General features: G+C 39.7%; 1 protein-coding gene across 11 annotated transcripts in view; it reads left to right on the forward strand.

The window, feature by feature from the left end:
• Nucleotides 1–26,267, forward strand: part of CPLANE1 (ciliogenesis and planar polarity effector complex subunit 1) — a 149,477-nt gene that overhangs the window by 115,487 nt on the left and 7,723 nt on the right. For 9 of the 11 annotated variants that reach the window (XM_045439900.1, XM_045439895.1, XM_045439954.1 and 6 more), the window contains 7 exons: nt 3,482–3,512; nt 4,051–4,182; nt 13,542–13,707; nt 15,913–15,971; nt 16,425–16,592; nt 17,367–17,491; nt 21,992–22,081. In XM_045439900.1, the coding sequence (XP_045295856.1) occupies nt 3,482–3,512; nt 4,051–4,182; nt 13,542–13,707; nt 15,913–15,971; nt 16,425–16,592; nt 17,367–17,491; nt 21,992–22,081 (771 nt within the window). Of the gene's footprint in view, nt 1–3,481; nt 3,513–4,050; nt 4,183–13,541; nt 13,708–15,912; nt 15,972–16,424; nt 16,593–17,366; nt 17,492–21,991; nt 22,082–26,267 lie in introns of those variants that run through there. The other 2 variants (XM_045439934.1, XM_045439964.1) reach the window with 2 other exon arrangements.

The following is a 26,267-nucleotide window of genomic DNA, read 5'->3' on the forward strand; positions in this document are numbered from 1 at the left end:
TTCATTTGGAGCTGGCAGTTAAAATGCTATTGTTTAGCGCTAACAAATACATTTTGTCATATGAATAATAGGTCATACTAAATATAACACTTGGGCTACTGATAGTGGCTTTGAAATATATATTTTTTAGCCCTTAGCTATTGATGGTCAAAAATGATGAATTTACTGAGGGTTTATAGTATATTTTATCATTTTTAAAGTTAATATAAGCAGTAAAAATGCTATTTAAAAAAACTGTTGTGTAAGGTTTATTTATTTATTTTGAGAGAGAGAGAGTTGGGGAAGGGCACAGGGAGAGTGAGACAGAGAATCCCAAGCAGGCTCCATGCTGTCAGCACAGAGCCTGACATGGGGCTTGAACCCATGAGCCATGAGATCATGACCTGAGCCGAAATCAAGAATCAAAAGCTCAATCAGCTGAGCCACCCAGGCTCCCCAAAGATGGTATTTTTATTTTTATTTATTTATTTTATTATTTTTTTTTTTAAATTTTTTTTTTTCAACGTTTATTTATTTTTGGGACAGAGAGAGACAGAGCATGAACGGGGGAGGGGCAGAGAGAGAGGGAGACACAGAATCGGAAGCAGGCTCCAGGCTCTGAGCCATCAGCCCAGAGCCCGACGCGGGGCTCGAACTCACGGACCGCGAGATCGTGACCTGGCTGAAGTCGGACGCTTAGCCGACTGCGCCACCCAGGCACCCCAAAGATGGTATTTTTAAATGACATTGCTGTTATTTAAATAAAACTATTAAGAATCTGGCTTTAAGTCCTGTAATTTTTTTCTCTAAGTTCTTTGTAGATTCCATTTGTGTTTTAGTCATCACAGGGAGACAATCATTTCTGCTTCACCAGGTTGTTGTGAAGATTGACTATTGTATATAAAGCACCGAGCTGCGAACCTGATTCCTCTAGGGTCTCCGTCATCGGCAGCTTTTCTCTCCCCACTTACAGGGGAGAGTTGACAAATGGCGTTAAGGAGGTTGCAGAGAGTTCTGACTGTATGTGAGAAGCATAAACTCCATTTTATCCCAGGGAATCACTGGAGAATTCTGAGCAGAGAAGTATAATGAGGGGGTTTTGAGAAAGACTAGAATGGAGGCAGAGATCCTTTGGTGAGCTGTTAAATTCATCTGGCCTGTGAAACAGTGAGAACCTGGGCAGTGTGTGAGAAAGCGAGAGACATTCTGAATAGGCAACTGCTGTCACTAAGTGGATAAAAGAGAAGGAGAAAATGAATGGCTACTTTGTGTTGTTAGACTATAGGAATGAGGATATCCTAGCTCTGATGTCAAATTCGAGAGCACCTGTAGACCAAATGTAATAGTTGAAGGTGATGCTGGGGTATATAAATGGCCATATTTAGGATCCAGTTTTTTATAGGAAGTGGAACTTGATGAGAGGTTTAAGCCTGAAAAACAGATGTAAGAGCCTTTTATATAATTATATAGTTAAGAATTAGTGCATCTGTTATCACCAAGCAATATGGAAAAAGGGAAAATGCCAAAGAGCAACCTGTGAAATGTCACCCTGTAGAGAGTAAGGGGAGCCTCCCAGTGAGGGACATGGACAAGTAGACTCTGGTGAGGGATTTTCAAGAAGTAGTAAGTGGCTAACAGTTTCACAAGAATCCATAAAGTCAAGAATAAAGATTGAATTTGTTAAGGACATTGGGTACTTTCAATATAAATACGAAGAGTAGAAGAAAGCTGGCTGGGGATAGAGATAGGCTCAAGAAGCTGTAAGTATAGACTACTTAAGAATTCTGATATTAAAAGGAAGTAGAAAAATAAGATAAGAGAAATGAAGTCAAAGATCATTTCAAGATGGGGATAAGGACAAAATCTTTAATGTTTAAAGGAAGAAGAAAAGAAAGTAGGAAAAGTGAGATGGAAAGTACCAGGTTGGGGAGGTGATTCATTCAGGATTGTAATAGCTTCTTAAGTTAGGAAGTGAGAGAAGAAAGGAGAAATGTCAGTAAATGGCATAATACATATAAAGATGGATAATTAAAATGTTTTTCTCTAGTATTCAATATCTAATGTAAATTAAAAAGGAAACCAAATTATTTTTTAGAGTACAGAATTTAGACGCCCTAATGGGTGTTTTCTCTTCCAAAGTTGGCATCTTAGAAGGATGGATAGTCACTCTCTTACTTCTAATGCTCAAAACCAGCTTAGATTTTCTCCTTTGAAATTGACTTCTGTTTCTTAGCACATTCTTGTGGGTTTTGTAAAAAAATTTATTTGTGAGAGAGAGAGCACAAGTGGGGAATGGGGCGGGGTGGGTGGGGGGAGAACAGAGGATCCAAAATGGGCTCCGTGCTTATAGCAGAGAGCCCGATGCAGGACTCGAACTCTACAAACTGCAAGATCATGACCTAAGCTGAAATCAAGAGTTGGATGCTTAACGACTGAGCCATCCAGGTGCCCTTCTTGTGATTGATCTTAACGGTGGCAAATAATTTACTCACTGAAAGCAGATTTAATTTTTGGAAATAGCTACAAGATTTCCAGAGGCATTTCTGAGAAATGAGGTAGATAATCAGGCTGAGAGTCACTGTTTGGAATTAAAAAAAAAAAAAAAAGGAATTGTGATTTTCAAGGAATAAAGCTGATCTGTGTGTTCAGTAAATTATGAAGGCAGTCCCATAGAAGAGTTCCAAAACTGGTTTGAAAATGAACTAAGGATCAAATCATCCTGTGTAACTACTATGAAAAGGTATTTATTTGGATATAACACTTTTCTGCCCTTTGATAAAAGGAATCAGAAAAGAAATTTATAGTTATGATCTCATGGTTCAGGAGTTTGAGCCCTGCATTGGGATCCTCTGGTCCCCCCCCCCCCCACCCCTCCTCACTTTCTCTCTCTCAAAAATAAAACATTTAAAAAAAATTTTTTTTAACGTTTACTTATTTTTGAGACAGAGACAGAGCATGAACGGGGGAGGGGCAGAGAGAGAGGGAGACACAGAATCGGAAACAGGCTCCAGGCTCTGAGCCATCAGCCCAGAGCCTGACGCAGGGCTCAAACTAACGGACCGCGAGATCGTGACCTGAGCTGAAGTCGGATGCTTAACCGACTGAGCCACCCAGGCGCCCCTCAAAAATAAAACATCTTAAAAAATTGGATATTCTCCCAAATGTACTACTTTTAGATCACCAGAGCTTTTTTGTTTTTTGTTTTAGTAAATTGCACTTCAGTATTTTAAACTGTGTAGTAAGCAAAGGACTGTACTTCCTAAAGTATATTATTCCGAGTACTCTGGATAGAAAAGTAATAATCTGAAAATGCAGAGAGTATTCACTACCAAATAGCTTATTCAAGAGGAGGATAAAAATACTACACATACGTATCTTTAAACCTATTTGGAGGTTTAAATATATTTCAATTTCTGGTTATATAATTTCTAAATCAGATTAATAGATGAAAGCAAAAAGATAACTGACCTAAAATTTTTATTAGTAATGTTTCTTTTTTTAGGTGTGAATAACAGTGATGAGTTATTTGAGAGGTAAGTATCTTAAGAATTAATTCACAATTTTACTTGAAGTTGGGCATAAACTGAGTGGAAAACTTTGTTGTTCATGTGTATGTGAGCTGCTGCACTACATATGTTTTCATGGACTCTAGAAATATAATTGATTTTCACTGACAATGGAATGTTTTAAGCAGCTGAGGTTTACTATATTACATCCTTTACTGTTTTAGCATAAGGGATTAGAATATAATAGACTGCATTTGCTACATTTCTTTAACTGCCTATATATTCAGCAGGCAGGACGGGTAGAACTGATCTCCTGAGCCTTATGTTCACTTTTTTAAGAGCCCCTAAGAAGTCACCAGTTATTAATGATTAGACTTTTGCACTGAGGATTACTGGAAAGTAGAAGGAACATTAGTTCTAGGTTTATGATTTTGGTGTTTGTTTATGCTCTTGGAAGGCATAGTTTTACATGTTCATTTTTTAAACTTTACATGTTCATTTCTGATTAATGTAATTAAGTTGTAGATACTGACTTATATTTCCCAAATTGCATTTGAAAATGAAGTATTTCAGTAGACCCACTCCAGATGACTGGATTGACTGATATTGCCGACATTATTGAGGACCTTACAACAAAAGATGGAGTTTCCAGTGAAGAGCTCGGTTTAACAGAACAACAAGCTAAGACTATCTCCAGGTAATAATTGAATAATTCATTTTTAACCCATTTAAAATGTTTATGGTTCGAGAATATGGTTCAAAATTAGTCATATTTTATTTTATTTTTAATTTTTTTAATGTTTATTTTTGAGAGAGAGAGCAAGCAAGCATGAGTGGGGGAGGGTCAGAGGGAGAGGGCGAGAGAGAATCTGAAGCAGGCTCCACGCTGCCAGTGCAGAGACCATGATATCATGACCTGAGACCACAGACCATGATATCATGACCTGAGCTGAAATCAGGAGTTGGTGGCTCAGCTGACTGAGCCACACAGGTATCCGCAAAATTTGCCATATTTTAATGTGATGTTTGTGTGTCACTCCTTCCCTTTCCCAACAGTAGACAGACTTGTGTATTTAATACAGCAGCACATCTGTATCCTCTGAGTTTTCCCAAGGTCTCATCACTTTATTTTTGTTGTCATTATTATATTTTAATTTATTTATTTTGATGTTTCTAAAAATTTCATTATAGTAACAGTGAGTGCTAGTTTTGGACATACAATACAGTGATCCAGCAATTCTCTACATTACTCAGTGCTCATCGAGACAAATGTACTCTTAATCCCCATCACTTCTTTTCACCCATCCCCCACCCACCTCCCCTCCGGTAACCATCAGTTTGTTTTATAGTTGAGAGTCTGTTTTTTGGCTTGTCTCTTTTTTTTTCTTTCTTTGTTCATTTGTTTTTCTGAAATTCCACATATGAGTGAAAACATAGGGTATTTGTCTTTCTCTGACTTACTTCACTTAGCATTATACTCTCTAGCTCCATCCATATTGTTGTAAATGGCAAGATTTTCTTCTTTTTTTTATGGCTAATATTCTACTCTATGTATATGTGTGTGTACGTATATGTGTATATATACACACATCCATTCATCTGTTGGTGGATACTTCTTTATCCATTCATCTATTGATGGACACTTGGGCTGCTTCCTTAATTTGGCTATTGTAAATAATGCTGCAGTAAACATAGGGGTGCATATATCCCTTTGAATTTTTGTATTCTTTGGATAAATACCTAGTAGTAGACTTATTGGAGCATAGGATAGTTCTATTTTTAATTTTTTGAAGAACTTCCATACTGTTTTCCACAGTGGCTGCACCAGTTTGCATTCCTACCAGCAGTGTATGAAGGTTCCTTTTTCTCCACATCCTTGTCAACACTTGTTATTTTCTGTGTTTTTTTATTTTAGCCTACTCTGACAGGGGTAAGGTGATATCATAATGTGGTTTTGATTTGTACTTGCCTGATGATGAGTGATGTTGAGCATCTTTTCGTGTGTCTGCTTGCCATCTGTTTCTTTGGAGAAATGTCTGTTCATGTCTTCTGCCCATTTTTTAATTGGATATTTGGTTTATTTGGTGTTGAGTTGTGTAAGTTCTTTACATACTTTGGATACTAACCCTTTATCAGATATGTCATTTGCAAATATCTTCTCCCATTCAGTATGTTATCTTTTAGTTTCGTTGATTGTTTCCTTTGTTGTGCAGAAGCTTTGTATTTCAATGTAGTCCTAATAGTTTGTTTTTCTTTTTGTTTTTCTTGCCTCAGGAAACATATCTAGAAAAATGTTGCTATGGCTGATGTCAGAGAAATTATGGCCTGTGCTCTCCTCTAGGATTTTTGTAGTTTCAGGTCTCACATTTGGGTCCTTAATCCATTTTGAGTTTAATTTTTTTGTATGGTGTAAGAAAGTGGTTCAGTTTCATTCTTTTGCATGTCGCTGTCCAGTTTTCCCAGCACAATTTGTTGAAGAGACTGTCTTTTCCATTGCATATTCTTTCCTTCTGTGTTGCAGACTAATTGACTATATAATAGTGTGTTTATTTCCAGGCTCCCTATTCTGTTCCCGTGTGCTTTGTGTCTGTTTTTGTACTTGTGCAAAACAAGTTTAGTGCAGGTTGGTAGTATATCTTCAAATCTGGGATTGTGACACCTCCACTTTTGTTCTCCATACACATTGTGGGGTTATTTGTTCTAGTTCTGTCTGTGAAAATGCTGTTGGTATTTTGATAGGGATCGCATTAAATCTATAGATTGCTTTGGGTAATAGGGACATTTTAATGGTATTTGCTCTCCCAATCCATGAACATGGAATATCTTTTCATTTGTTTTTGTCATCTTTAATTTCTTTCATCAGTGTTTTATGGTTTTCAGAATACATATCTTTCACCTCCTCAGTTAGGTTTATTCTCAGTTATTTTATTATTTTTGGTGCAATTGTAAATGGGATTATTTTCTTAATTTTTCTTTCTGCTGCTTCATTGTTAGTGTATACAAATGCAGTGAATTTCTTTATATTGATTTTGTGTCCTGCAACCTTAGTGAATTCAATGATCAGTTTTAGTAGTTTTTGTTGGAGTCTTTAGGGTTTTCTATGTATAGGATCAGGTCACCTGCAAATAGTGAAAGTTTTATTTCTTCCTTACCAATCTGGATGCCGTTTATTCTTTTTTCTTGTATGGTTGTGTGGCTACGACTTCCAGTACTGTGAAGTGAATTACAGTGGTGAGAGTGGACATCTTGTCTTGTTCTTGATATTAGGTGAAAAGCTCTCAAGTTTTTTACCATTCAGTATGATGTTAGCTGTGTGTTTTTCATATATGACCTTTATTATGTTGAGGTATGCTCCCTCTAAATTACCTGCTTTGTTGAAGGTTTATATCATGAATAGATGTACTTTGTCAAATGTTTTTTTCTGCATCTGTTGAAATGATCATATGGTTTTTATCCTTTCTCGTGTTGATGTGATGTATCATGTTGATTGATTTGCAAATATTGAACCACACTTGCATACTGAAATAAGTCCCACTTAATCATGGTGAATGATTTTTTTTTTTAATTTTTTTTAATGTTTATTTTTGAGACAGAGAGAGACAGAGCATGAACGGGGGAGGGGCAGAGAGAGAGGGAGACACAGAATGGGAAGCAGGCTCCAGGCTCTGAGCCATCAGCCCAGAGCCCGACGCGGGGCTCGAACTCACGAACCGTGAGATCGTGACCTGAGCTGAAGTCGGACGCTCAACCGACTGAGCCACCCAGGCGCCCCTGGTGAATGATATTTTTAACGTATTGTTGGATTTGGTTTGCTAATATTTTGTTTAGGATTTTTTCATTTGTGTTCATCAGAGATAATTGGCCTATAGTTCGCTTTTTTTGTAGTGTCTTTCTCTGGTTTTGGTATCAAGGTAATGCTGGCCTCATAGAATTAATTTGGAAGCTTTCCTTCCTCTTCTATTTTTGGAATAGTTTGAGAAGCATAGATGTTAACTCTTCTCTACATGTTTGGTTGAATTCAGCTGTGAAGCCGTCTGGTCCTGGACATTTTTTGGGAGGTTTTTTGATTATTGATTCAATTTAATTGCTGGTAATTAATCTGTTCAAATTTTCTGGTGGTTCCTACCTCAGTTTTGGGAGGTTGTTTCTCAGAATTTTTCCATTTCTTCTAGATTGTCCAATTTGTTGGCATATATTTTTCTATTATATTCTCTTACAATCCTTTCTATTTCTATGGTGTTGGTTGTTATTTGTTATTTCTCCTCTTTCATTTCTGATTTTGTTTGAGTCTTCTGTTTTTTTCTTTTCTTTTCTCTTCTTTTTCTTTCTTTCTTTCTTTCTTTTTTTTTTTTTTTTTTTTTTTTTTTTTTTTTGGTTGGGTCTGGCTAAAGGCTTATCTATTTTGTTGATATTTTCAAAGAGCCAGCTTCTGGTTTCATTGATCTGTTCTGTTGGTTTTTTAGTTCCTATTTCATTTATCTGTACTCCAATCTTTATTATTTCTTTTCTTCTACTAGGTTTGGGTTTTGTTTGTTCTCCTTTTTCTAGCTCCTAAGGTTAATTGTTTATTTGAGATTTTTTTTGCTTTTTGAGATAGGCTTGTATTGCTGTAAACTTTCATCTCGGAATAACTTGTGCTGTATCCCAAAGATTTTTCACCATCGTGTTTTCATTTTCATATATCTCTATGTATTTTTTAATTTCCTCTTTGATTTCTTGGTTGACTCATTTGTTGTTTGAAAGCATATTTTTTAACTTCTATGTATTTATGCTCTTTCCAGATTTTTTCTTGTAGTTTATTTCTAGTTTCATAACACTGTGGTCAGAAAAGATGCATGGTATAACTTTGATCTTTTTGAATTTAAGACTTCTTTTGTGGCCTAATATGTGATATATCCTGTAGAATGTTCCATGTGTACTTGAAAAGAATGTGTATTCTGTTTTAGGATGGGATGTTTTGAATATATCTGTTAGATCCATCTGGATCCAATGTGTCTTTCAGAGTCACTGTTTCTTTGTTGATTTTCTGGTTGGATGATCTATCCACTAAAGTCCCCTACTATTATTGTATTAGTATCAATTACTTCCTTTATGTTTGTTATTAGATGCTTTATGTATTTGGGTGCATTCGTGTTGGATGCATAAATATTTACAATTGTTATATCTCCCTCCCTTCCCTTCTTCCTATAAAAGGATTCTTCCCTTTATGATTATGTAGTGACCTTCTTTGTCTCTTGTTACAGTACTTTTTTTTTTTTTAACATTTATTCATTTTTGAGACACAGAGACAGAGTGCTAGTTGGGGAGGGGCAGAGCGAGGTGAGACAGAATCTGAAGCAGGCTCCAGGCTCTGTGCTGTCATCACAGAGCCTGACGCTGGGCTCAAACCCACAAACCACGAGATCATGACCTGAGCCAAAGTCAGGTGCTTAACTGACTGAGCCACCCAGATGCCCCTACAGTCTTTTTAAAAAATGTTTATTTATTTATTTTAAGAGAGACAGCATGTGAGAAGGAGAGGAGCAGAGAGAAAGAGAGAGAGAGAATTCCAAGCAGGCTCCATGCTGTCAGTACAGAGCCAAACCGGGGCTAACCATGAGATCATGACCTGAGCCGAAGTCAGGAGTCAGATGCTTAACTGATTGAGTCACTCAGGTGCTACTATAATCTTTGTTTTAAAGTCTATTTTGTCCAATATAAGTATTGCTACCCCAGCTTTCTTCTTACTTCCATTTGCATGGTAAATGTTTCTCCATCCCTTAATTTTCAATCTGCTTAGGCCTGAAATGAGTCTCTTATAGTCTCATATAGATGGGTCTTGCTTTTTATCCATTCTAGCACCCTGTATTTTTTGATTGGAGCATTAAGTCCATTTACATTCCAAGTAGTTATTGATAGGTATGTACTTATTGCCATTTTGTCGATTGTTTTATGGTTGTGTTTGTACTTTTCTGTTCCTTTCTTCTCTTGCTCTCTTTTCTCATGGTGTGCTAGCTTTCTTTAGTGATATACTTGGATTCCTTTCTCCTTGTTTTTTACAAAAGTATTACTGGTTTTTGATTTGTGCTTATTAGTCTGTATATAACATCTTATTCATATAGCAGTCTATATGAAGTTGATGGTTGCTTAAGTTTGAACCCATTCTTTACTCTTCTCCCCACCCCCAATATTTTAGGTACATTGTGTCATACTTTACATCCTTCTTTTTGTGAGTTCCTTGACTAATTTTTATACATATATGTATTTTTATTACTTTTGTGTTGCCTGCTTTTCTTACTTGTACTTATGATTTTTGTTTGTTTGTTTGTTTCCACTCAAAGAGTCTCGTTTGACATTTCTTATAGGGAGTTTTAGTGGTCATGAATTCTTTTAGCTTTTGCCTAGGAAGCTCTTTATCTCTCCTTCTATTGCTAATGATAGCCTTGCTGGATAAAGTATTCTTGGCTGCAGATTTTTTCCTTTCAGCACTTTGAATAGATCATGACACTCCTTTTCTGACCCGAAAATTTTCTGCTGAAAAATCAGCTGATTGCCTTATGAGGTTTCCCTTGTATGTAACTGTTTTCTTATCTCTTGCTGCTTTTAAAATTCTCTGTCATTTTTTGCCATTTTAATTATTATGTGTCTTGGTGTGGACCTCCTTGGGTTGATTTTGTTGGGGTATCTCTGTGCCTACTGGATCTGTATTTGTTTCCCTCCCCAGATTCAGGAAGTTTTCAGGTATTATTTTCTTGAAATAAAATTTCGGTCCCCTTTTCTCTGTCTTCTCCTTCTGGGATCCCTATAATGAAAATGCTATTAGACTTGATGGTGTTGCTGAGACCCTGACACTGGTTTCATTTTGTATTATTTTTTTTCTCTCACCTGTTCAGCTTGATTGCTTTCTATTACTCTGTCCTCCAGGTTGCTGATCCATTTCTCTACTTCCTCTCGTCTATTATTCATTCCATCCAGTTTATTTTTAATTTCAGTTATTGATTTCTCATCTCTGGTTCTTTTTGTGTTTTCTATCTCTTTGTTAAGGGTCTCATTGGTGTCCTTCACTCTTTTTTCAGTGAGTAACTATATGACCATTACTTTAAGTTCTCTGTTAAACATATTACTTATGTCTGTTTTGCTTAGGTCTCTTTCTGCAGTTTTTGTCCTATTCTTTCATTTGGGACATATTCCTCTGTCTCCTCATTTTGTCTAACTCTCTGTAACTGTTTCTGTGTGTTAGGGAAGTCATCTATGTCTCCTGCTCTTGCAAGTAGTGGCCTTATGAAGAAGTGGTCCTGTATTGCCCTGCAGTGCAGTGTTCCCTCTTCACCAGAACCTGGCACTTCAGGGTATCTCCTCTGTGTGTCGCATGTGCCCTGTTATTGTGGCTGAGCCACTTTTCCCTTCAGTCTGTTGTCTGCATTGGCTCTCTTTGCCTGCTGGGGACAGGGTTTGATTCCTGTGTTGTAAGTGGGCCAGTCTGGGGCTGCCTTGGGCTTGAGTTGAGTCACTCCCAGGTGTTTGCCAGAGATGCAGTAGCACCGAACAGCAGGGCACGTTCCCTGTCCTGCCCCCTGAGAAGCTTTTTATGTCGGCGGGCCCTGCAGTCAACCGAGATGTCTACCCCACGTCCACTGCTGGTACCACAGTCTGAGTGTTGCGTGTGGTTATCTTTCCTTCTCCCTGGGGCAAGAGTCACTGTGGTGTTGGCTCCTGTTGGGGCTGCTTGTATTGCCAGGCTTGTGGCAGTTTTGGATGGGCTGTGACCGAGAGCATATCGGTGGGGGTGAGTCCACAGGACAGCGTTGGGGCAGGACGTGTGCCGTTATCATGATTTGTGTGGGTTTGCCATTGGAGGACAGCTGGAGTCGAGTCCTGGCTGGAGGGTAAGGGTCCACAGGAAAACATGGGGGTGGGTGCACCGTTAGCATGTTAGAAAGGGAGTGTCAGTGTTGCGCTAGTTCCCACAGGATTCCCTGTGTCTAGACTGGGGGGGTGGGGGATGGATGGTGCCTGCCAGCTCTTTTGTTCTTGAACTCTCCCAAAGATCTTTGCCCCTCCAGCACAGTCTCTGAGATTAGTAAATAAACCTCCCTCCCCTATGCCTCAGGTATTTTTCAAACTGCTGCTTCCATGCTGTATTCCATGCAGGGCTGTTTCTTGTGCTGTCTCTTTAAGGGCAGGGGCTCAGTTCACCTTAGGTTCAGGGATTGACTGGGAGGACTTACAGAACTCTCATAGAGTCATAACGACAATTACGGCAAGAGAAGCACATGCAGTAAATTCCAAGGGAAACCAGGCACAAGTTTGCAAGTATCCTCTTCCGGTGCAGTCACGACAGGACACACTTAATTCCTCCAGCAACAGGTTGTGACTACACATGTGAGACAATGTCCACCAAGGAAGCTCATTTAGAGACTTAGTTCCCAGAGATTTTCTTTGGGGCTGGTTGGGTAGGCAGCCTCTGCCTGGCACATACCGAATCCAGATTTCCAGAAGGAAAAGCAAGTGTTCAGTATAAATCACATCGTTTGTACCTGTGACCCACCTTCCGTCTAGGAGGACATTCTCCTCCCATGCTGGGTGATGAGTCTGCCCCATACCCCTATCTCACACCACCTGGTTTCTTGGACCACTCTCAGTACTACTTGTGTCGGTTCGTATCATCTGAGAAGTAGAAGCCAACGTGAGATTAGATGTGCAAGACATTTATTGGGAGAAAGCCTGTGAGGAGAAAGGGGGAAAACACAGAAGTCAGAGGAAGCATCAGACCACATTGTAGCTGTGATCCAACCCTGTGAAGGAGAGAGGGAGGGGGAAGGGGAGAGGGTTGAGTAAGTAAAATCTGAGTACAGTGTTGTTCCAGGAAAGTTTCAGCTGGGTCAGTGGTGAGGTGTCAAGCCAGAGTTGCCCATCAGAGGAGTTCTGTGTCTTGCAGGAATGGGCCGGTCATAACATCCCTGCTGTGCTCAGTCATTGGCTCAGGCCAGCCCATGGAAAGTATGGCATGGGCATGAGTTTGAGGCTGGATTCACAAGGGCAGCTGTTTTAAAGTCAGCTCTGTATATAAGTTTTAGAAGTGATTGAGATAATCCAGGAATAGATGATGGGTGAAGAAGCCCAAAACAGAACGTTTAATCATTTTTCTTTCTTTCTTTATTTTAGAGAGAGCAAGAGTGGGGAAGAAGGGCAAAGGGAGAGAGGGAGAGGGAGGGAGGAAATAGAATGAATGAATGAATGAATGAATGAATCCTGTTCAGGCTCCACGCTTAGCATCAACCCTGATGGGGGTTTGATCCCACGACCTGGGATCATGACCTGAGCCGAAATCAAGAGTCGGTCTCTCAACCAACTGAGCCACCCAGGTGTCCCCCAAAAGAGAACCTTTAAAGACATTAAATTGAAGTCGTGAGCAGAGAAGAAAGGAGCCAGCATAGGAAGCTGCACAGTGTTTTCAGAGTTAAAATAAGATGGCCCAAGTAAGAGAGAGTTTAAAGCAGAAAATAAAAGCCAGTTTATTAAATGTTATAGAGAAGTCCACAGGAGGAAGACGCTGTTGGTGAGCTCTGAGATCATTTTCAGTGGATTTCAGGGAACAGGATGGAGCAAACTGATAGAGATCTTAATGTATCCTACTTCTGAGAATGGGCAAAATCTTTCCAAATCGGGGTGCCTGGCTGGCTCAGTCAGTGATGCATACATACGACTCTTGATCTGAGAGTTATAAGCTCAAGCCCCATTTTGGGTGTAGAGGTCACTTAAAAATAAACAAAATATCTTGGGCCACCTAGGTGTCTCAGTTGGTTAATTGTCCAACTCTTGATTTCTGCTCAGGTCATGATATCACGGTTCTGAGTTCGAGCCCCACATGGGGCTCTGTGCTGACAATGGAGAGCCTCCTCCTCTATCTCTCTGCCCCTCCCCTGCTCATACTCGCTCTCTGTCTCTGTCTCTTTCTCAAAAATAAATAAGTAAACATTAAAAAGTCTTTCCATAGAAACAGTATTTAGTTGTGATACTACTTGTATCCATAAAAAATTTAAAATCAAGTGATGTCCTGACTGTGAAATTTCTCAGAATTCAGCATTCTTCTGGTAGACCAACACAAAGACCTGAGAAGGAGAGAAGAGAAATTCAAATGTGGATGAAAAGAAAACGAAAGGAAAGAATGGCGGAATACTTAAATGAGCTGGCGGAAAAGAGAGGGCAAGAACATGATCCTTTCTGCCCCAGGAGCAATCCAGTAAGTTTGTAAAATCAAGGGCAATGGAATTGCCACAGAATATGTGTAGTTTTTCCCTGGAAATTAGTCAAGGAAAGGATTAACAGACAGAAAGGATTATTAGAACAGAAATGTTACCATTTTACTTAAGTCAGAAAATGTTAAGAAATTACCTTAACAAAATGTAGCAAGGTATTCTACAAACCGTGTCCTCTTGAACTATTTTAAATATTTTTTTTTACCCCAGGTTAATTATGGCTGTGGCTAATTTGGCCAAATGAAGATGTTGAGTGATTAGGTGACCAGTTGGAGCTATTCCCTTAATTTTCAATGAGAGTTGAACAACTGACTGTGTGTATAGTAAAGCCATTTTAAAAATCAGTCTTCTGGGGTGCCTGGGTAGCTTGGTCTGTTAAGCATCCAGCTCTTGATTTTGGCTCAGGTCATGATCTCACGGTTTGTGAGCCCTGTGTTGGGCTCTGCACTGACAGCGTGGAGCCTGCCTGTCCTCTGCTCGATCTCTCTCCCTCTCTCAAATAAACTTAAAGTTATAAAAATCAATTTTCTATCCATAAGTTATCTACAAAAAATAAAGTGTAAGGTCCAGTCACGTACCAAGGGTACAGTGATGTGGTGTGTGTGTTTGTGTGTGTGTATGTGTGCGTTTCAGCTAGCCTTTATCAACATTTATTTACTGAGCCTTGACTGTGGACATCACCGTTTTCTTCAGAAGTTGAAATAAAGCAATTTTACTTTATAATCTGAAATATCATAATAGTACTTAATTTTTTCAGCATCATTAGGGAAATAACGTTCTACAAAAGTATATTTTCCAGATAAGGCTGTCACATTTAAGCACCAAATGGTGCAAAAGTAGGTGAACTATATGAAGTGCATAATTTACTTAACTTATGTCTGCAGAAGTCATGTCAATGTTAATATATAACATTTCTTCTGTTGATAGTTTTAGGGACCTGGTAATGACCTTCGGGCTACTGAGGTACATGACTAGAATCTTTTTTTTTTTTTTTTTTTGCATTTATCTATCTATCTATCTATCTATCTATCTATCTATCTATCTATGTATTTAGTTAGAGACAGCATGAGCAGGGGAGGGGCAGAGAGAAAATCCCAAGCAGGCTTTATGTTGTCAGCACAGAGCCCGATGTGGAGTTTGAACTCAACAAACCACAAAATCACAACCTGAGCTGAAACCAGGAGCCACCCAGATGCCCCATGACTAGAATCTTAAAGCGCATGTGTTTGTGTGTTCCTCCACCCCATGGGGGTGGGTTCTGATATCACCCTCTCTGTGGATCAAGTAAATACCAAAGATAGTTAGAATTGTGCCCAAATTTAGAATAAATTAACTCTGAGGGCACTGGGACTGCTTGGTTCATAGACTTCGTGACCTCTCCATCATGACTGCAGACACCTATTTCTTTATTTTTAGCTTCTATTTAGGTTAAGGTATGGGATTAGTGAGGGGTTAATATAATTAAAAATGTCATTTGAATTTATATCATAAGTTAATAAGACCTTTGATTTGTTACTGACTACTTCCATGCAGGACCTACAGAGAGTGAATCCACTTGTATGTACGCATTTTTATATACACAATTGTTTGTAAAAGGACTAGACTTCATTAGTAACTCAACAGTAATTCTTAATGTTCTGGAATAAGACGTATGTAGCTGACATTTGCCAATTGCTTCATGATGCATAAGTTTTGAGGAGCTTACAAGTCACAGTGAACGTACTACAGTAGGTTTCTGGTAAACATTTTAAAACATCAAAATGATGTCTTTCAAGGTCTGACTCCTTTCTGCTTTATCAAGCAAGGTCTTTGTGAGATTAATCACAAGACTGAGCATGAAGAGTATGTGTCTCCATCCTTAAAATGCTCTTGTTTTTTATTTTAAATGCAGCAGATAATGTATTTTCTCAAAAGGAGAGAACTTTAATTTAGCTACTAAAATAGATTTTGCATTCCACGTATTAAACCAGATTTTGATTACATGATGCTTTAACATTTTTCACATTTTGTGCTGGGATAGGAAGCTTCATCAAATAGGACAGTGTTTTTGCACTGTTTCCTAAATAGCAAAAATATGTTTTAACCTCCTATTAAAATTGATTAGTGGAATTTTCATGTTTTCCGTGGATCATAATGGCTTAATTATTTGCACTCAGCAATAATGAACTAACTGGGTATTTCTTATGCAGTTTTACATGACTTCAAGAGAAATCAGGCTAAGAGCGAAGATGAAGGATGAAAAAGACAGGTGAGCTGGCTAGCGGTGCACGAGTGTTTTCTCTAACTTGCTCACCCGAGGCCTGGACAGTGTCAGAGGAATTCCAGTTTTCACAGTAGTCCCTGTTTGTCCATAAACAGAAAATTATAGGTGATAACTCCAGGGAAAATAATTAGACTCCACTAGCCTTTTTCAGGAATCTGCTTTCAAATATTATTTATCCCATTGAATTTTTGTGACTTCCATTCCTGCCATTCTCTCCCTCTCCCAATCCAGATATGTGCATTTTGAAAATACCCAAAAGGCCATACAGATACCTTTACTAAAACTACCTAAGGGTTTTAAGAAATCTGAAATATGAATTTGCATTTGAAAAGCTTTGAAAAACACAAATGCTAGGTGATCTCAAACATCATGTTCCCTCCAGAAGAATGAACTGAAAATTAATCTTTTATTAAATATTGTTTAATTCTTTGTTTGAAGATTGCTACTCTCTGACCACTATAATCGTCGAATCTCACAAGCGTACAGTCTGATGAATGAATTGTTATCTGAATCAGTACAACTACCAACTACTGCACAGAAACCGTTGCTTAACAGACCCAGAACTGCTCACGTTTCCAGACAGCAATGTTCTCTTTCTCCAAGAAGGTAAGACAAACTTTGGCAAGTCATTCAACATGATTATGTCATGTCAGGCATTATAAGAAGAAACTCAGTGCTTTTGTAAACCAAGTTCTGTATATTTGTACCTACCCTGCTCAGAAATATGATAATCAAGTAAAGAAAAAAATGGTCCTATAATTACGAGGTCTTTATAAGCTTATAGAAAGAATCACCAAGGAAAAAGACAAAAATGGCATTAAATCTCTAAGATATAATAACACTTTAGCATACCTAATACAATTTTGATATCCATTCAGTTATTTCCTTCTTTTCTGTAATTTTTAATATTTCCTTCTGTAATTTGCCTCCTAATTGCTCTCCTGTTTCTCCACTTGGCCCCATTCTTGCAGAAGCAGTCCCCAAAAGCTTATCACTTCTTCTCTGCTGTCTCTTACAGCACAAACCCAGGCCTAATCATGTCACTTGTGGTGTAGGATTTGGGTCTACTCAAAATACCAGAGACTCCCTTGAAATATTTTCTTGAATAAAACAGGGTATTAAATACATAAATAGCTGCCAATAAGCAATTTGAAATGGACAAACGGATAAGCAGAAATAACTTCTTTGAAAAAAAATGAAGCTTGAGGTATGAGACATGGAGAATATTTTGTTGAGAACTGTTATAACACTAAATGTATCACTGAAGTACAGAATAAGCAATGTCAGGTGAATGTATTAATCTGAGCTAGAATTTGGGCTTTTTGAAATATAGTGATTTGGGATTTAAGGAACATAATAATTATATAATTTCTACTTTAGAGAATATCAACATGGTCACAGTATTCCAATAAATCAACCTGGAAAATTCAGATATATATTCAGACCAAGTTGTACCCGAAAGGGAAAAGCTTTTGGACAACCTGAAGGCCCTCCGTGGCCACATGGTAAGGTATTTTAAATTTTGTATAATTTTGTATTCCTTGGAGGAATAGGTCCTTGTCTCCAAAGTTGGTTTTCATTAGTAAAAGCTATAAATCTTCATGAAAAGCAATTCTTATTTCAGTAGAATGCAAGGGATTGATAAACACTTATCTGTGCTGGGATTTTGTTCTATTGCTTTGAAATAGGAAGACCCCAGGAATCTTACTAAACACACGGCTTTTTTTATAATAGAATCTGATCAGTCAGTATTTTAGATATGACTCATTTGGGAATTTGTTTCTTTTGTGTCTCTGGCTAAACATGTAGGCATTTTTACAAATCTAGTTCTGACAGATATCGGATGGGTTAGATAGATATCAGGACATCACAGAAGAGGAACACTAAGAGGCTTATATCGAAATATCATGTTTTTACCCTTTGAACGTTTGAAGATATAATATCTGTTATTTATTGCTAGCCTTCTTTTAGTTAATTTTTCCATTTTTGGGTTTTGATTACCAGAGTAAAACATACTTATTTTGTGAAATGATTACACATTAAAAATGTATAATCATAGCTAATATGTAGTATAAATGCACACAGCTAAAAATGTATAATAAACCAATGTGCCAGGTTTATTACAACCCTGTGAGACAGGTACTATTTATTATGTTCCCATTTTAAAGATGAGAAAACCCAGGCAGAGAAAATTGAAATAACTGCCTCAGAACAGATAGCTAGGAAGTAGCAGAGCTGGGATTTAAACCTCGTCTGGGTCTGGAGCCTACATACTTAGAAAGTATGCTTCATTATGCTGTCTCAGTTTAGAAAACTGAAATTTCCATAAATTCTAATCCTGTTAATAAAACTTAATAGTTTGGTTAACTCTTGCTCTTGATTAACAAGTTATAGTAAGAAAATGCTACGCTTGGGGCACCTTGGTGGCTCAGTCAATTAAGCAACCGACTTTGGTTCAGGTCATGATCTCAAGTTCATGAGTTCGAGCCCCGCATCTGGTTCTCTGCTGTCAGCACAGAGCCTGCTTCAGATCTTCTGTCTGTCTGTCTCTCTCTCTGTCCCTCTCCCTCTCACTCCCCCACTCATGCTCTCTAAAAAATAAACATAAAAAAAAATTCTGCTTTTTTGGGGCGCCTGGGTGGCTCAGTCAGTGAAGTGTCTGACTCTTGATTTTGGCTCAAGTCATGATCTCACCGTTTGTGAGATCGAGCCCCATGTCGGGCTCCATGCTGACATGGAGCTCTTTCTCCCTCTCTTGAAAAAATAAATAAATAGGGGCGCCTGGGGGCTCAGTCGGTTAAGTGTCTGCCTTTGGCTCAGGTCATGATCTCACGGTTCGTGGGTTGGAGCCCCGCATCGGGCTCTGTGCTGAGAGCCCAGAGCCTGAAGCCTGTTTCAGATTCTGTGTCTCCCTCTCTCTGCCCCTTCCCCACTCGTGCTGTCTCCCTCTGTCTCAGAAATAAACATTAAAAAATTTTTAAAAAATAGATAAAATAAACTTTAAAAAACTGCTCTTTTTAAACTAAAATTTCAAAATAGTAACCATGTTTTCTGTTTTTAATTTTTATTTTATACCTGATACATTTGCCAAGATTAAATACCCAAGGTTGGCAAGGATCTTAAACTCGAACCCATGGTTTCTTAATATCAAAGGGAAAAATCTTGGATTATATGGAAACGTGTCTCTGTCTTGGACCTGCCCAAGGTCAGGCCCGTATTGTTGCACTGCGCTTGCCTCTGGTCAGCTCACCCGCCCTTGCTGGACCTTGAAGAGGTACTCCTGCTGCTCTGGGTTCAGAAGCCCTCAGTGACCCCACCCCACACAGAGCAGTCCAGAGCTTGTCCCTGGCCTTTGACGCATCCTCCCCTTTGGCCTCCTTAGCCTCCTTTCCCCATTTAATTGGTGCTGCGTGCCAGCTTGTTTTCCAGCCACCTTCTGTGCTTTGGTGCCCCATTCTTTTGTTGAAATTCTCCGTTACCTTGAAATGCCTCACCTCTGCATCTTGGAAGCCATCCCTACCTTAACTCCTTAGTTCTTCTAACCTAATGTCATGAATTTTAACGTCCATAATTTCAGTTTTAAATTGGGGCTGATATTTACCTTGCATGGTGGTTGTGAATATTAGAACTTTTTTTCCTGTTTTTTTTGAGAGAGAGCATGTGCCAGGGTGAGCCGTGAGCAGGGAAGGGGCAGAGGGGGAGAGAGAATCTTTTTTTTTTCAAACAACTTTTTATTTTTTATTATTTAAAAATTTTTTTTTAAGGTTTATTTTTGAGAGAGAGAGAGAGTGTGAGTGGGGCAGGGGCAGAGAGAGAGGGAGACACAGAATCTGAAGCAAGCTCTGAGCTGTCAGCGGAGCCGGACATGCGGCTCGAATTCACAAACTGAGATCATGACCTAAGTCAAAATCGGAGGCTCAACACCCCTTTAAACACCTTTTTAAAAAAAAAGTATAGGGGCGCCTGGGTGGCGCAGTCGGTTAAGCGTCCGACTTCAGCCAGGTCACGATCTCGCGGTCCGTGGGTTCGAGCCCCGCGTCGGGCTCTGGGCTGATGGCTCAGAGCCTGGAGCCTGTTTCCGATTCTGTGTCTCCCTCTCTCTCTGCCCCTCCCCCGTTCATGCTCTGTCTCTCTCTGTCCCAAAAATAAATAAACGTTGAAAAAAAAAAAAAAATTAAAAAAAAAAAAAAAAAAAAGTATATATTTTGGGAGAGAGAGTGTATGTGCCTGTGTGACGTGGGGGAGGGGCAGAGAGCTAGCATCCCAAGCAGGCTCCTCATAGTCAGCTTGGAGCCCAATGTGGGACTCTGTTTCACGAACCATGAGATCATGACGTGAGCCAAGATCGAGAGTTGGACGCTTAACTGAGCCACCCACGCTCCCCTAGAGATAACTCTTTTAGCTACCATTGTAACTGGGTTTTTTTTTTGTGCTCTGACCCCTCAATCACATGTGCATGCAACACGTCTCATGTTGTAGTTGCTTGTAAACTTATGTCCTATGCTTGACTATATTTTTTGAGGGTAGCAACACTCTCTTCTTTATCTCGTACTCTCACACTGAACAAATGAAATAATTGAATACTTGGATAAGTGAAAACAATGGCTATTTAGCTTTTCTGCCTAAAAATAGCTTTTTATAAACTCCTGTCTGGGAATACCAGTGGGTGGGTATTGCTGTATATATATCAGAGAAGACCAGTATATGATCAGCTGTTACCCCAGCTCACCTGTCACTTAGCTTCCCCAGAATGTGAGAGACCAAAGCAACTTGAGGGGCTGGTGAACAAGCTGGCTTCTCTCTCCAGGTCGTGCCTACATGTGGCCTCTTCCACACCCAGAACCCAGCCATTTCCCTTGGCCGCATTCAGAGGCTTAGACACCCCAATATTGTGGGGCAGTGGGAGAAACCCATGCATAACTGATCCCAGGTCCTATCCTAGTCAGTGACCCATGTCACCTGGGCCCCCATGGGGCAAGTGCAGTCATTGCACAGATAGGGAGGGAGAGCTCATCAGGATTTTAAAATTCATTATAGCTTATTTTGTAAAAGAAGAGTTGTTCTGAAGATACTGGTGAGTCTTTGTGTTGTTACCTGTCTTGTAAAGCAGTGTGTAATTTCTGGCTAATATCTTCAGCTCTGATTGCAAACTGTTACCCTTAGTGATCGCCCTGCCTTTTTTTTTTTTTTTTTTTTTTTTTTTTTTTGCTTGTTTTATGTTTAGTTTCATCAAAAGCAATATAAAGGCTGTATGATAAGTAAGAAGCATCAAAGGCAGAGTTCTAGCCTGTGGAATCACGCGGGCCTGTATTCATAACCCAGCTCTGCGGCTCACTTTGTGCCCTCAAATATGTTATTTGCAACCTATCTTATAGAAGTGTTGAGATAATAAGGAAAGCATTTTGGGACCCCTGGGTGGCCCAGTCAGTCGAGTGTCCAATTTTGGCTCAGGTCATGATCTCACAGTTTGTGGGTTTGGGTTCCCGTGTCGGGCTCTGTGCCGACAGCTCAGAGCCTGGAGCCTGCTTCGGATTCTGTGTCTCCCACTCTCTCTGCTCCTCCCTGCTCTTGCTCTCTTACTCTCTAAAGTAGATAGATAAGTAAGTATTTTGAAAAGATATGGAAAGTACTTTGCATACTATAAATAGTAAATGGTGTTCTTAACCCTAGAACTTTCTTATCATTCTTGATCGTTCTTTCCATACAGTGTAACCTGGCATCCGTCAAGGTGTTTACTGCTAAGAGGCTTATGTGCCTGGCTCTTCCAGTTGTCAGAGAGGGTGTCCAGGCACATTTGCCGTTTTGAAAAAGGACCATGGTTGTGCTGTGAGGGTCCCAAGTTTCAAAGCCGAGTTTTCCTTTCCTTCCTCTGCCCTTCTGTTTTGCTTTCTTGGTTCAAATCGACTACCGTGTATCGGGTCCTCTTAGTCCCAGGTTTCTGTCCTCAAAGAATTTCTAATACGATATGTATACAGAAGGTTAAAGAAGTTTGCCTGTTTTTCTAGGAACTGCTACTTTTACCACACAGAATAAAGGCGATGGAGCCAAAGTGGCAGTAAGAAAGCCTGTGCTGTCTCCAGTTACCTTCCACAAAGGTAATGGGAAGTAAAGTTCTTTTTTTGTTTTAAGTAGGCTTCGCACCTAGCGGGGACCCGAACGTGGGACCCGACCCTGAGGTCAAGACCTGGAGCTGAGATCAAGAGGCAGCTGCTTAGCCGACCGAGCCACCCAGGCACTTCAAGAATAAAGTTCTTTTTAAAAAAATGTTTTAAAAAGGGGCGCCTGGGTGGCGCAGTCGGTTAAGCGTCCGACTTCAGCCAGGTCACGATCTCGCGGTCCGTGGGTTCGAGCCCCGCATCAGGCTCTGGGCTGATGGCTCAGAGCCTGGAGCCTGTTTCCGATTCTGTGTCTCCCTCTCTCTCTGTCCCTCCCCCGTTCATGCTCTGTCTCTCTCTGTCCCAAAAATAAATAAAAACGTTGAGAAAAAAAAATTAAAAAAAAAATGTTTTAAAAAGATCTTATTTAGTTTTGAGAGAGAGGGAGAGACAGAGTACGATCAGGGGAGGGGCAGAGAGAGAGGGGGAAACAGAATCTGAAGCGGGCTCCAGGCTCTGAGCTGTCAGTTTAGAGCCCGATGCGGGGCTTGAACTCGTGAACCGTGACCTGATCATGACCTGAGACAAAGTTGGATGCTTAATGGACTGAACTACCCAGGTGCCCCACGAATAAGGTTCTCGAACTTAAATTTTTAAAAATCATAAGACACGGGGTGCCTGGGTGGCTCAGTCAGTTAAGCGTCCTACTCGTGATTTTGGTTCAGGTCATGATCTCATAGGTCGTGAGTTCGAGCCCCATGTCAGGCTTCGCATCGTCTCTCCCTCTCTCTACCCCTCCCCCGCTCAGTTCGCACTCTCAAAACAAACTTAAAAATGTTCTTAAGCCATAACACACTCTTAGAAATCTCAAATACAGGGCACCTGGGTGGCTCAGTTGGTTAATTGTCTGACTCTTGGTTTTGGCTCAGGTCATGATCCTGTGGTTCGTGGGTTTGAGCCCTGCCTTAGGCTCTGCACTGTGGAGCCTGCTTGGGATTCTGTCTGTCTCCCCCTCTCTCTCTGCCCCTCCCCTGCGCTCGCTTGCTTGCTCGCTCTCTCAAAATAGACAAACTTTAAAAAAAATTTCAGATACCGATTTCAGAGTGAAGAGTATGGCTGTGTGTGCAGCAGTTCAGAGAATAGGCCGTGGGGTTAGCTTTGTTTGGAATCCTAGTTCACCACTTACTCTTTAGCCCTAGGAAAATTCCTAACCCATCTGTGTCAGCCTCGGTTTTCTCACCAGCAAACTGTGTGTTATAATATTGAGAACATATATATTGTGGGCTTAGCACAGTACCGGACATAAAAACAAGTACTCGGGAAGGTGCTATTATCACATGGTCATGCAGCACACAGACTCATAAGTTTGGGGGTTCCAAATTAGCTGTGCTCTGATCAGCCAGACAGGGGATGGTAATGATCTTAAGAAAGAAGGTCTAACCCACCACTCCATGTTACTCTTCACCGTTTAAAAGGTATTTTCACTATGCTAAGCGAGATTAGTCAGAGAAAGACGAATATCATATGACTTCACTCATGTGAGTGAAGATACAAAGATACAAAACAGATGAACATAAGGGAAGCAAAAATAATATAAAAACAAGGAGGGGGGCAAAACATAAGAGACTCGTAAACAGAGAACAAACTGAGGGTTGTGGGTGGGGGGATGGGCTAAATGGGTGAGGGGCATTAAGGAAGATACTTGTTGGGATGAGCACTGGGTGTTATTTATTTATTTATTTATTTATTTATTTATTTTTTAAATTTAAAGCTATATTTACTTATTTATTTATTTTTTCAATATATGAAATTTATTGTCAAATTGGTTTCTGTACAACACCCAGTGCTCATCCTAAAAGGTGCCCTCCTCAATACCCATCACCCACCCTCCCCTCCTTCCCACCCCCCATCAACCCTCAGTGTGTTCTCAGTTTTTAAGAGTCTCTTATGCTTTGGCTCTCTCCCACTCTAACCTCTTTTTTTTTTTTCCTACCCCTCCCCCATGGGTTTCTGTTAAGTTTCTCAGGATCCACATAAGAGTGAAACCATATGGTATCTGTCTTTCTCTGTATGGCTTATTTCACTTAGCATCACACTCTCCAGTTCCAATCACGTTGCTACAAAGGGCCATATTTCGTTCTTTTTCATTGCCATGTAGTACTGCATTGTGTATATAAACCACAATTTCTTTATCCATTCATCAGTTGATGGACATTTAGGCTCTTTCCATAATTTGGCTATTGTTGAGAGTGCTGCTATAAACATTGGGGTACAAGTGCCCCTATGCATCAGTACTCCTGTATCCCTTGGGTAAATTCCTAGCAGTGCTATTGCTGGGTCATAGGGTAGGTCTATTTTTAATTTTCTGAGGAACCTCCACACTGTTTTCCAGAGCGGCTTCACCAGTTTGCATTCCCACCAACAGTACAAGAGGGTTCCCGTTTCTCCACATCCTCTCCAGCATCTGTAGTCTCCTGATTTGTTCATTTTGGCCACTCTGACTGGCGTGAGGTGATATCTGAGTGTGGTTTTGATTTGTATTTCCCTGATGAGGAGCGACGTTGAGCATCTTCTCATGTGCCTGTTGGCCCTCCGGATGTCTTCTTTAGAGAATTGTCTATTCATGTTTTCTGCCCATTTCTTCACTGGGTTATTTGTTTCTTGGGTGTGGAGTTTGGTGAGCTCTTTATAGATTTTGGATACTAGCCCTTTGTCCGATATGTCATTTGCAAATATCTTTTCCCATTCCGTTGGTTGCCTTTTAGTTTTGTTGGTTGTTTCCTTTGCTGTGCAGAAGGTTTTTATCTTCATAAGGTCCCAGTAATTCATTTTTGCTTTTAATTCCCTTGCCTTTGGGGATGTGTCAAGGAAGAAATTGCTACTGCTGAGGTCAGAGAGGTCTTTTCCTGCTTTCTCCTCTAGGGTTTTGATGGTTTCCTGTCTCACATTCAGGTCCTTTATCCATTTTGAGTTTATTTTTGTGAATGGTGTGAGAAAGTGGTCTAGTTTCAACCTTCTGCATGTTGCTGTCCAGTTCTCCCAGCACCATTTGTTAAAGAGACTGTCTTTTTTCCATTGGATGTTGTTTCCTGCTTTGTCAAAGATGAGTTGACCATACGTTTGTGGGTCTAGTTCTGGGGTTTCTATTCTATTCCATTGGTCTATGTGTCTGTTTTTGTGCCAATACCATGCTGCCTTGATGATGACAGCTTTGTAGTAGAGGCTAAAGTCTGGGATTGTGATGCCTCCTGCTTTGGTCTTCTTCTTCACAATTACTTTGGCTATTCGGGGCCTTTTGTGGTTCCATATGAATTTTAGGATTGCTTGTTCTAGTTTCGAGAAGAATGCTGGTGCAATTTTGATTGGGATTGCATTGAATGTGTAGATAGCTTTGGGTAGTATTGACATTTTGACAATATTTATTCTTCCAATCCATGAGCAGGGAATGTCTTTCCATTTCTTTAAATCTTCTTCAATTACCTTCATAAGCTTTCTATAGTTTTCAGCATACAGATCTTTTACATCTTTGGTTAGATTTATTCCTAGGTATTTTATGCTTCTTGGTGCAATTGTGAACGGGATCAGTTTCTTTATTTGTCTTTCTGTTGCTTCATTGTTAGTGTATAAGAATGCAACTGATTTCTGTACATTGATTTTGTATCCTGCAACTTTGCTGAATTCATGTATCAGTTCTAGCAGACTTTTGGTGGAGTCTATCAGATTTTCCATGTATAGTATCATGTCATCTGCAAAAAGTGAAAGTTTGACTTCATCTTTGCCAATTTTGATGCCTTTGATTTCCTTTTGTTGTCTGATTGCTGATGCTAGAACTTCCAACACTATGTTAAACAACAGCGGTGAGAGTGGGCATCCCTGTCGTGTTCCTGATCTCAGGGAAAAAGCTCTCAGTTTTTCCCCATTGAGGATGATGTGGGCTTTTCATAAATGGCTTTTATGATGTTTAAGTATGTTCCTTCTATCCCGACTTTCTCAAGGGTTTTTATTAAGAAAGGGTGCTGAATTTTGTCAAAGGCCTTTTCTGCATCGATTGACAGGATCATATGGTTCTTATCTTTTCTTTTATTAATGTGATGTATCACGTTGATTGATTTGCGAATGTTGAACCAGCCCTGCATCCCAGGAATGAATCCCACTTGATCATGGTGAATAATTCTTTTTATATGCT

Source organism: Leopardus geoffroyi, chromosome A1 (genome assembly GCF_018350155.1).
Source record: "Leopardus geoffroyi isolate Oge1 chromosome A1, O.geoffroyi_Oge1_pat1.0, whole genome shotgun sequence".
NCBI lineage: Eukaryota > Metazoa > Chordata > Mammalia > Carnivora > Felidae > Leopardus > Leopardus geoffroyi.